General features: G+C 29.5%; 1 protein-coding gene across 1 annotated transcript; it reads left to right on the plus strand.

The window, feature by feature from the left end:
* The first annotated feature begins 10573 nt into the window (after positions 1–10573).
* Positions 10574–12106, plus strand: LOC107918435 (protein FLOURY 1-like). Its single transcript, XM_016848000.2, has one exon. The coding sequence runs from the start codon at positions 11031–11033 to the stop codon at positions 11886–11888; it is 858 nt and encodes a 285-aa protein (XP_016703489.1). The 5' UTR covers positions 10574–11030; the 3' UTR covers positions 11889–12106.
* The last annotated feature ends 253 nt before the right edge of the window (positions 12107–12359 follow it).

The following is a 12359-nucleotide window of genomic DNA, read 5'->3' on the forward strand; positions in this document are numbered from 1 at the left end:
ATCACTATGGATTCAATTTTTTCAGCCCCCTTTTTTTTTTTTGTCATTGGGTATAAAGCCTACCATGGAAGAAAAACTCTATTTTCATGATTTTCATGAAATGGAATAAATGTTTTTTTTTCTAAATTGGGTTTATGTTTTAAAAAATTGAAAACATCAATAAATTTCAATACATATGAATTTTAAAATAAATCAAATAAGATTAAATTTGAATAGAGTTAACATTTATAGTTTAATAGAGTTAATATTTTTAAAATATATATACGTGGTACTTATAATTGAAAAAAATAATTTTCAAGATATTTTTTATACAATAAATATTAATTTTGTTACAATTTGAACTTGTTTGATTCCTTTAATGGTATAGAGATTAAATTGATTCATTTAGTGATAGATGGACTAATTTGATCTAGTTCCTATAATATAGGGACCTTTCAAGTACTTTAACTAAATATTTATAGTTGCCTCTCTTTATAATAATCATACTATATAACAGTATAACAATTAAGTTTGTCACATCCCAAAATGTATTTAGACTCTCTGTAGGGTCCATACTGCATAAATAAGGTGTGAAAACATGATATTTAATAACATGCTACCATAGGTGTTATGGTTAAGGTATGTGAATTAAGTACGCGTGATCTGACTACTATTAATTCTGATGGTATGTATCTGTTCTACTATGTTTGTTATGAGCAAATGATGTCTGATATGTTATTGTATTTCAATGAATCTTCTATATGACCGTGCATGTGACATTATGGAAAAACTAATTTGGTTCTGTTTGGTTTGTGATATATTTGTCTACAAAGCATTTAATTGTATGTTTATTGGTTTCTGTTAAAGATATGAATGCATGTTTAACATGCTTATCATTTTGTTTCTGTACTTGCATGCCATGTCTCACTGCATGGGGTTGGAATAGTATGGTATGGAGGAAGTTCTGGCAGTTTAATTATCTGCACTATCTGTTGGTTTAACCACATACTTCTGTTCCAGCAGCTTGGCTGCAATATAGTGCTTTGACCACATATATCTAATCTAGCAGTTTTAACTGCAACTCTGGTGGCAATGTCCATAATTATTTGTTTATATGATTTGGCTGGATGAGTTCTGGATAACTCTAATTTGGTGTGTAGCGGAGTTGGGTAGGAGCTTTTTGAAAAATCTGCATTATGGTTTCTGAAAAAAAAATCGCATTGACATAATCATGCATTTTCAGTTCTGCTCAGTTGTTCCTGATGAAATACCCTGTGATACGCTGACTTGTATATTGTGATATGTGTGTTCGATGTTTGAGTTTTATTATACACTGGGCTCTATAGCTTACCCCTTTGTTTATTTCTGACGTTTCAGGTAACCAGTAAGTTTAGAATAGGACGGCGTGTGGGAGCTCGAATTGTTTCTCGAATTGATTTTCTGGATAAGTAAATAAATTGGTTTAAGATTACTTTATTTCTGAACTTTTAGTTTGTAAATTTGTTTTTGGACTTGTTTTATGGTTTCTGCTCATTTTCGTCAGATTTTGGTATTTTTAGCATAAAACGATGATAACGTACAATTTATCAAATTGGAAATCTGTTTTCAAAATAAAATTTGGAAAAAAAAAAGAAGAAGAAATTTTCGCTACTATGAGATTTGGTGGTTTTATTGTAAAATAAGTGTTTTCGAGCATAAGATTTTCTAACAATATGTAAGAGTTTTGCCACACTTATATTTCAAAACACAAACTGAAAACAAAAGTTTTTTAACAAGATCAAATTAAGAGTCTTTTTGTAAAATAAATAAGTTCTTTGCGTAATTTCCAAAATAACATGTAAGTTTTGCTAAAAATATATATATGTAATATTTTCATAACTCACTAGTTCTAAAACTGGATTTAAATTTTTGGGTTTTTATGCAAACTAATGTAATTCCTCCAGATTCAGTCATAATGTTTAGGTCGGGCTTGAGGTGTTACAAAGTTTGTTTTAAAATCGGGTTTTTTATGTTCTATTATTACCTTGATGTCCACTAAACTAATTTATAAATTGATTAAGACAAGTGCACCTATCAATTAATAGTATAGCTATGGTAAGCATAAACCGTTCCCTCGAGGACTATAATTACTAGTAATTATCAACTTTCTATTATTTAACCTAATAGTTTAAATGATTGGTTAAAATTAAAATAAACTATCTAAATTAACTAATGAATGCACCAAAGAATGAAACACAAAAAAAAACAATTAAGTATCAACCAAGTGACAAAACAATACCTAGGTAAGAATCCACCTAGATTTCATTTATAGTTCTCAATCTAATTTATGCAATTTCTTTTCTTAGCTTTTTGATCTGTAGAAATCTCTAATTTATGCCAATATCTCTTTTGAGCATTAGAGCAACTAACTCTAGGTTGATTAATTGAAATTTCTTTCTAAGTAAAACTTCTATTATTGTATTAATTCGCTCTATGGATTCCCTTATTAGATTTGATTCTAATCCAATAGATTTATATCGTCCTATTTCTAGGATTGCATGCAACTCCATTCAATTATGCAAGATCTAATCACTAGAAGGGTCTATTCAACCTCAAACTTATGCCCTTCAAACATGGATCAACACTCTAGAATTAACCCAAGAACAATTAAGCATTCATAACTGAAAACAAAGAAACTAAGATTTTATTGCATAAAAGATAGAAATCAAACAATAAAATTAATCCTAGGGGTCATTTCCCCTAGGTATTAGGAGAATTAGTTCATAATTGGAAGAATAAACACTAAAAATACAATATAACCACTAAAATAGAAGAAATTCATGACCTCGTTATGTGTGTCTACCCTCATATGATATCCTTAATTCCTTTGAGTTAAATCCATTCACTCAATACAATTCTATTTTATCTTATTGTCATTATTATGTCTTTTTCATGATTAATATGATCGCTGTCAACAAATGACTATGATAAATTGCTCGTTTGAGAACAAGCAACCCTTACCACGTTCTATATTTATCAATCCACACAATGCCAATGAGAGGATATCATTAACTCTTTAATTAAGCTATGAATTCCACTATTGCTAGTAAAGCCATGCCATACACAAGTCATGTACCCAACAGACGACTATGGGCTCGATCATCTTTAGAGCATAAGCCTCCACTTATATCAAAGCACATAAGTTGCATACGCATGGTCAGTGACTAACTCAAGATTTAGGTAAATCACACCATGAACGTCACAAGTGAATTAATTCACAAACGGATTCAGAATTAATTTATCTTGGGTCTAGTTTAATGTATCATTCTACTAATGAATACATCTATGTCTCTACTCGTGAAGTCAACTGCTCCAATAGTCAAGACTGGCCATTTCCCCAATTTGAATTGTAGACGACATAATAATCATTTTCAGCATTTGAATCAAATGCTCACTTTGATTCTTTTACGAGATTACGGACTCATTTAGATTATCTACTAAAGTAATTTGTCTTTCTCGCAATGCAAACATTCTTTACAATGGCACTTATCTTTACTTTGAACTTTAGACAATTAATGAGCTAATATTTGCTTGTCACAATTTCACTATTCATGCAAAATATAAAAGATAGAAAATACAAAAGATAGAATAGTGAAATGTGAAATTAACTTTATATATTTATTCATCTTTCAAATAAATAGAAAATAGTTACATTTTTACTACAATATGGGCACATTTCCCAACAATAACTCATTTGAAAATCAGCTTGGACTCTTGAATCTTGATGAAAACTTGCTTGGAAATCGGCTTCAATGGTGTTCTTCCAGTAATTTTCGTGCTATCCTTTGACGGTTGCTTATTCCCTTCTTTACTTCCTTATTTATGCCTTCTTAAAGTGTCAAAAAACCTAAAAATCGCAACTTCCCGCTATTAGTGCTCATGGTTCCCGAAATCCACACACCCTGGACACACACCTATGTGGCTCACATGGCCGTATGGTATGCCTGTATGAAACTCTATTGTATGTATTTAGCTTCCGAACTACTCCAATGTTTTAATTTCCACCCGTTTTTCACTCTTATTACTCCCAAGTGCTCTCTGAAGCACCAAAATATGAATATAAAGGATTAGGAGTGTAACGACCCAAAATCTGTGGGCACCGAAAAAGTGTGTTATCGGGCCTTCGTCTTAGTAAATCGAGTTAGTAAATAATTATTAGGAGTAATTAAAATTATGAGTCTGATAGTGTGTTTAATTAGATTTTTTTATTTAGTGAATTTAGTCTAAGTAAGAATAATTAGGAAAAAGGATTAAATAGAGTAAAGAGTAAAAGTTGAATTATAGATTAAAAAAAAAGTAAAAAAGACCAAATTGGCAATTATGCTAATTGGATAAATGAGGCGGCAATTGATGATAAAAATTTAAGATTTTTATTGTTATATTATATTAAATTATAATGTATACCATTATTTTATGGCTTCATATTAGATATTTATTATTAATGGATATAATATTAAATAAACTAAATAGATGACAAATGTATGGTAAAGATTAAAGACAAGTGTAATAGTAATAATTATATAAGTACATTTGTAATAAAAATAAGCATATGCTTAAATAATAAGTAAAAGATTTTTTATATAATATATTACTATTATTATTAGTTAAAATAAAAGAAATAAAGTAAAGTAAGTAAATAAAAGAAAAAGAAACAAAAGAAGAACAGAAAAGAAGCAGAGAACGAAACGAAAACAGGGGAAGAAAAAGGAAAGAAAGAAGAAAGGGAAAATTAGTGTTTTAAAGCTTGAAATTTAATTCGTAAGTTTAATCAAGACCTTTTCTTATAAATTTGATGTTTTTGGAATCCTAGAGTGAAATACTCTTGGATTTAAGTTGAAATTTTGAAAGCTAATAGATTTTTTAGTAGGGTTTATGTTGAAAAAAATGATGGAATTGAGGGTTTATTTGATAGAAATTTTGATTGGAATTGAATAAAGGATTGAATTGTAAACTAAGCTATAAGTTTTGAGTTTTAGGAATTAAATTGAAATAAATTCGAAATTATGAAAATATGATAAAAATTAGATAGTTAAATGTGAGTTTGGCAAGAAATTGAGTAGCAAATGGGTATGAATTGAGAAAGAAAAATATATAGGTTTAGTTAGGATTCAAATTGGAATTAAAGTAAAAGTTAGATAAAAATTTCAGCAATTAAATTGTGTTGTGCTAATGATTGTGAAATTATTTTAATTGTTCGTAGCTAATATTGAGCCTGAAGCATCAGCCCAAAAAGGAAAAGAAAAGATCATCGAGAATTAAATCCGAAGAGAATTATGGTTTGTATCACTACAATTCAAACTTTATCATTATTATGTGTTTAATTTACTAATTATGTATGGTAAGTGTTTAGTAAAATGAAAATTTATGATTGGGTGTTGAAATTGAGATTGATACTGAATTGAATTATGGAATACTGAATATTGTTTTTGAGTACTGAATTGAATTATGAAGTTACTGAATATTGTTATGTGTACTTCATTGAACTGTGAAATTATTGAAGTAATGAATTACTGCAGTACTGTGAAACTGATTGAAATAAGGAATTCTAATTGATACTGAACTAAGATGGAAATTGTACTTAAAAGTGAATTAAATACCCTATTAACTAGTCGAGCTAGTCGGATATAGTTGGCATGCCATAGGATATGGAAGAGTACGGGTTTTTGTCGGCTTACTGATTAGGCATTTAATGCCGACTATTGTTACTGTTACCGATTCGACACTTTGTGTGTTGAATATTGTTACCATTATTGTTACAGATTCAGCACTTTATTTGTTGAATACTGTTACTGTTACTGTTACTACTACCGTTACTGATTACTGTTAAGGTGTTGTGTACCATTAAGGTACAATGTGTAGTACTGGTGTGTTGGTTGGAATCCGTGTATCCGCCAAGTCTGAGTCAAGTTAATAGGGGCAAATGAAATAAATTTACTGATAAAACTAAATTTGAATGATATGACATATGTGAAAGGTGAGTATTGAAATAAAGAAATAAGAATGGTATATATATAATCAAATGATAATATAAAAGATTGAATTGTTCATTAAGTGATGATAATTGTAATGTAAAAGTATGTGTGTGTGTGTGTGTGTGTGTGATTTAATGTATTTAAATATAAATTGAATTATAGTGATACCACTTAGTATATGCATACTCAGCGTACGGTTGGTTCCGTGCGCAGGTTGTAGAAATCAAGTACTGAACCAGCATCCAAAGCCAGACTCGACTTCAGCAAACTTTTGGTGATGTATATTTTCTTTTGGTAATGTGGCATGTACATAGGATATATATAAAGGTTATTATGTTTTGAATAAATGGTTAAAAATGTTAGTAGTACAAGTCTAAGAATTATAATGAAAGAAGTTTATCTATTTCAATTTAATTAGTACATTGATAAATTTAAATTGATATTATATTAAATTGGTTGAATTGGTTATGTTTGGAAATGGATACGGTTTTGTTTGCAGGGGGTTTTATGTAAAAATAAGCAGAAATACTGTCGAAATTTAAAAAAAATTTACGAAAAATTTTTCGGAATACTCGAACAAGTTCCGTTCTACTTTTAATACATGTTTTGGGCTTTGAGAGTCCATTATAGGGATTTAATTATTAAATTATACTATGAATGTTATTTAATTATGAATTATTCGTAAGTTGTCTGATAGGTCCGATAATGCCTCGTAACCCTGTTCGGGCGACGATTTGGGGTTAGGGGGTGTTACAAGGAGTATATAATTCACAAGTAATATCACATAATCATCCAAAATTATGCTAAGAATAAGGTTAAAATATGTTACTTTTGACACTTATCATACCTTCTATAAAAGCTTTTCGTATATAACAACAATAGCCACAAACAGTAAAGTACACTATTTAATGAAATAATTTTTTATAACAACAAATTTTAGAAAAATTGATTTTTCTTAAGTGAAAAAAAATTTATAAATTTTGGCTAAGATGTTATTTCAATAAAATGTTTAAATTTTAGATAAGAAAATCTATTATTTATATTTTTTAATAATCTTTAATAAATGTAATTTATAAATTTTATTAACGACATTAATTAAATCTCTCTAATTAATATTATTAATATATTATAAGTTTTTAATTTAAAATATTCAAATGTGATATAATATTATTAGAGATGTATAACAATTTCTTCTCTATATCATCCAAAAATTGACAAATTACAAATAGAGTTATTATAAAGAGTGTTAGATTGTATTGTCAATGAAGCTTTGGCTATATGACAAAGGCTACTAAGGTCATATGAAAACTATGTGTGGATTAATTAATTAGATAATTGGTATAATGATAAATTTAATTGCTGAAGTTTATTTTTTTGTCAATTTGGTTTTCATTCTTTTTTTAGTTAAATTTAGTCCTTAATCTTTCAAAAAAGGTTCAAATCATTTTTGTAATAGAAATGATGAGTAAAACATTAATTTTTAACGTTGTTGGTGTAGCAACTTGCATGACAGTCCAAGTGCACCTGATACTAACGCAACATATCATTTGTCTTATATGTCACGTCAACAAATAATTTAACAATTGTAAAAAATAAAATAAATCAAAATTAAAATTAAAAATATAAAAAGTTCATAAAAAAATTCAAAATAATAGCATAGAGTACATGTGGATTGTCACAGAGGTTGTCGTGTTTAAAAATTTAACATTTTAGTTTGTATTCTTGTAAAAAAACATCATTTCGACTCTTTTTCACAAGATTGATGGTTAAATTTGACTCTTTTTAAAAAGTTGAGGGTCAAATTTAACTAAAAAAAAAAGAATAATAGCCAAATCTCAATTTTTATCGATACAACAATGCCTTATGCATTTTCCTCTGTGGCATTTGATTTTTTTTTCATGCATTGAATTTTAGGGTTAATGTATGAAATGGTACTTGAGTTTGACATAAAAGTTTAATGGGGTACGCTATTCTTTTTGTTTAATTAGATACTCATTTTTTATTTCTATTAAATAAATTAATATCTTAATATATATTGTATTACTTTTATTATACATAATATACAATAATTTTAACAAATTAAAAAAAAACTGTCTTTTTAATACGAAAAACCCATGCTCTTTCATGATTGAAACCTATAGATTGATCCATCTCCCACATTAATTCACTATGAGAAACTCATAGTCTTGTATTATTAATCTATGTCAACAACTCTCATGTTTTCTTCAACAAAACAAGGGAGGTCCATTTTCTGCCATTGTGATTTTAGGGCTTCAACATGCACTTTCAACACTTCGGGAAGAAAGGGAAAAAAAAATTATGAGTGTTCCAACTTTAAAGAGATATGCCCATGTTAGGTATTGGGAATTACTTCGTAAAATGTCGGATGGGAACTCACAGATTTGGCATATGGAGTGTTTAATCCACAAATATTGAGCGTTTGAGAAAGGAATTAAGTTTTGATGAAAAAAAGCCAATGGATCTGACAAGGGAATCGATAAATGAAATAGGGTTTTCATTTTTGGGTGTCTCCCCCAATAATACTTAGTCTAAAGATTCGTCTGAAAAAGTGAGAGACTTTGAATAATATATAAGCTAAAAAAATAGGCTTAAGCAAAAAATGAGTCTCGTTTTCTAATAGGCTAAGCTTCGGGTAGAATTTTTTTACCAAGGTCTAGCCTGAACCAATTATTTTGCTGACATTTCATTATTATATTAATACTATTTTGTTGTTATTGTTTAGATATTATATAAGTCTTATTTTATTGTTCTTTTTGCTACTATTTTAGAGACATTTGTTTGCTAAGTTGCAACTATCTTAATATTAAGTATAAAGATTTTTTTTAATGTATTTCCATCTTGTTGGGAAATACTTATTTTAATATTTTTAGTATATTTGATGTGTTATATTTTCTAAATTTATTTTTATATAAAAATAATCTTTAAAAATTAATACGAGTAGGTCAGGTTGGGTTTAGGTTTAAAATTTTTAATCTGGATCGGGCTTGGGTTGAATTTTAAGTTCATTTTTCGGGTCGAGATGAACTCGGACCTAAAAAAAGAGTCTTAAATTTTACACTAGCCTGGCCCATGATCAAGTCTCATCTCTTGGTATTTAAGTTTTTTTAAAAATTTTATTAATATTATATCATATTATGTATAATAAAAATAATACAAAATATATTAATATACTAACTTATTTAGAAAATGTTGAAAAAATAAACACTTGCCAAGTGTTGATTGAATAAAATTTTAAAACTTAATGGTTATAAACAAAAAAAAAGGTGCTAATTGGAACAAAAAAATATAAGGACCACATTAAACTTTCATGCCAAACTTAAGTACTATTTGGCACATTAACCCTTGATTTTATAAGTTGAAATTGGTACACATATTTCAGGAAAACGAATTATTGATTCCATACATTGAAATTGCTACTTATGGTAAATAAAAATAATTTTATACATTGAAATTGCTACTTATATTTGAGGAAAGTGCATTAATTCTATCAATTTTGAAATTGCTACTTACGGTCAATAAAGTCATATAGATAATCCTCTCTTTTCTTTAATTTGCTAGAATTTTATTATTTTATTTTACAAATATTAAAAATTAGTTTAATTTTTATTGGTGATTTTTATTAATTTATTGCTTATAATACATTTTATTTTTAGTAATTAAATGCAGTATATTATTAAGGGGAGATTAATTCCTTCTACAAAAATCTTCGAAACGTTATCTGTTAGCATCTAAATTTAATCTTTTTATAAATTGTGATTATTTTGAGTTGAATTTATTTTTCTTAAAAATAAATTATTAGAAAAACTAAAAGGTTGATCCCTATACTTTAATTTGTCAAAAAAAATTGAAAAAAAAAACTTAATTACACTACCTACTTAAATCAAAAAATCAACTACTCTACTGTTCCACATCTTCCTAAAATATCCTCAATACTCTAAAAGGGCTTTCTCTGGATGATTTCAATTTGTGCGTCATGTTGTACTTTTTGCCCAGTTTGTCTTGGAACACAAAGAAGTTTGTATTCTTCCATATACATCATACTAACAAACCAAATAAAGTAGCCAAAGGAATCCCATTTCTCAACATCCAACCTGAATTACCCAAGTTAGCCCTTACTACATTAAAGGTGAAAATTTTATTCAATTAAGCAATACTATTAAAAAGGTTAGTCCCTACAATTTGTTAGAAATTGATCCTTTTAACATAATGTTTAAAACTACTTATAATCCCTCCCCAACCCATAAATAGGAAGATAATGTGCTTCAACGCACTCAAACCCACATCCTCCTGCATTAATCGAACTAAGACTCAATAGACTAAAATTTGATCTTTATACTATGTAAAAATTGAAAAAAATCAATCCAGTTAAATAGTAATAGTTGTAGTACATGAAAATTAAAGAAGAATTAAATAATTTATATATATTGAGGGGGAGGGACTCCTTTCAAAATCATCCATCCAGAGTTCAAATATTGAGAACTCCTTTCAAAAGAAACTTTTGGTATTGTCATCCATCTAGAGCTCTAACAAAAGTGACAACGGGAGACCCGAATTATCACATCATTCCAATTTGTTCTTTTTCAATGTGGGATATTTTACCCATAACAAAATTTTTAGCCGACTCTCAAACCACGTGAATATCCTACTCAAAAAACACCCCTTGTTTTCTTAGCTTCTTTTTTGCTTCACAATTCCCGATAGAATCCGCACCCTCATGGGATGCCATTAAACAACTGCCATCACTCTCCCTGTTTCAATGAACAATCCCCTCCTCTAATCTTTTTATTTTCTCTCTCTCTTAACAAATAACACAGCGCTTGATTGATGACGGGTCTTCTCTATAATATAAGGTCAGTGATACCCAAGTTTCAACACCCTGCTTTTTGTCAAAAACTTGAAATTTGAGTGAAAATCTGAATCCCTGTTAGTTTGCTTATGTTTCAAGTTTTTTTAGAGCCTTTCAAGATTTCGTTAAAAAGGGTATATAGATAAGAGTGGAACGGATCTTTTTTGGCCCACATGCTGATTCCGGGTCGGTTTATTTTGGTGTTGATTACCTGCTCTGTTCTTGAGTTGCATAAGAGGGGTTTACAGGTTTTTGTGGCTTTCATGATGGATTGTGCTTCTTGCTTGAAGTTTCTTCTCCCTGGGAATGAATTTTTCGGATTTGGGTTCTTGGTGTTTGGTCGTTTCTCGCATGTTTTCAATGTATTGGGGCTGGTTTTTGTGTTTGGTATGGGGTTAAAGTTTTTGCAATTTGGTTTGAGTAACAAGGGTATAATGCAATTTTTGTGTGATGCTAGAGGGAAATCAAATGATTTGAGAGGTGGGATTTGTTCCAAACATGATCTGAATGAGGTTTATGATCCAAATATTACGAAATCCATAGACAATTGCAAAGAAATCCTCAAAAAAGATACTGATTTTGACGCTAAATATGGTGTGGAAGAGGGCACTGATGAAAAGGAAAAAGAATGTTGTCCAGAAGATGAAGAATTTGATGTAATGTCATTGAGGAAATTGGTTAAAATCGAAAGGAGAAGAACGAAAGCTGCTTATCGAGAGCTCGAGAAGGAGAGGACCGCCGCCTCGTCTGCGGCGGACGAGGCAATGGCCATGATTTTGCGGCTCCAGAACGAAAAGAGTTCAGTTGAAATCGATGCTAACCAGTTCAAGAGAATGGCAGAGCAGAAGCAGGAGTATGATCAACAAGTCATTGAATCACTGCAATGGATTGTAATGAAACATGAGTCAGAATGGAGTTCATTGGAAAACCAGTTGCAATTGTGCAAGCAGAAGCTGAAGCTTTATATGGAAGATGATGAATTAGACCAATTTGAACTTGATGGTGGCCTCGGCCATTTTCATGATGCTTAAGGAGATGGTATGGAGAATACATTAGTTAGCTCTCTTGAAACTTAAACTTTGGTGTTGTAAGTTGTTGATTATAGTTCACATTTAGGAGCTCAAATGCTCATATTTTCAAGTTTGGAAAAGGGGTTAAAAACACTACAGTGTAGCTAAATATGCAAAACCAATTGCGGTTGTGCAAGCAAAAGTTGAAGCTTTATATGAAAGATGATGAATTAGGCCAATTTGAACTTGATGCTTAAGGCAATGCGTTACTTAGCTCACTTAGAACTTAAAACTTCTGGTATTGTTAGTTGTTTGATTTAGTTTATTTATAGGGTTGAGTTGAATTGACTAGGTATAGGTGCTCGATTCAAGAAAGTCAATTCCCTATTGATACCATCTATTCGGGTAGTAAATCAAAGTAGAAAATTCTAGTTTCCATTCCAATGTAAATTCTGATAGTAAACTTCAGTATTTTCATGATGCTTGAGGAGA

The sequence above is a fragment of the Gossypium hirsutum genome, chromosome D13, assembly GCF_007990345.1.
Source record: "Gossypium hirsutum isolate 1008001.06 chromosome D13, Gossypium_hirsutum_v2.1, whole genome shotgun sequence".
Lineage (NCBI taxonomy): Eukaryota > Viridiplantae > Streptophyta > Magnoliopsida > Malvales > Malvaceae > Gossypium > Gossypium hirsutum.

Bases quoted from the DNA above. Each gene is read 5' to 3' on its own strand.
- LOC107918435 (XM_016848000.2), top strand. From the start codon at position 11,031: ATGCTGATTCCGGGTCGGTTTATTTTGGTGTTGATTACCTGCTCTGTT.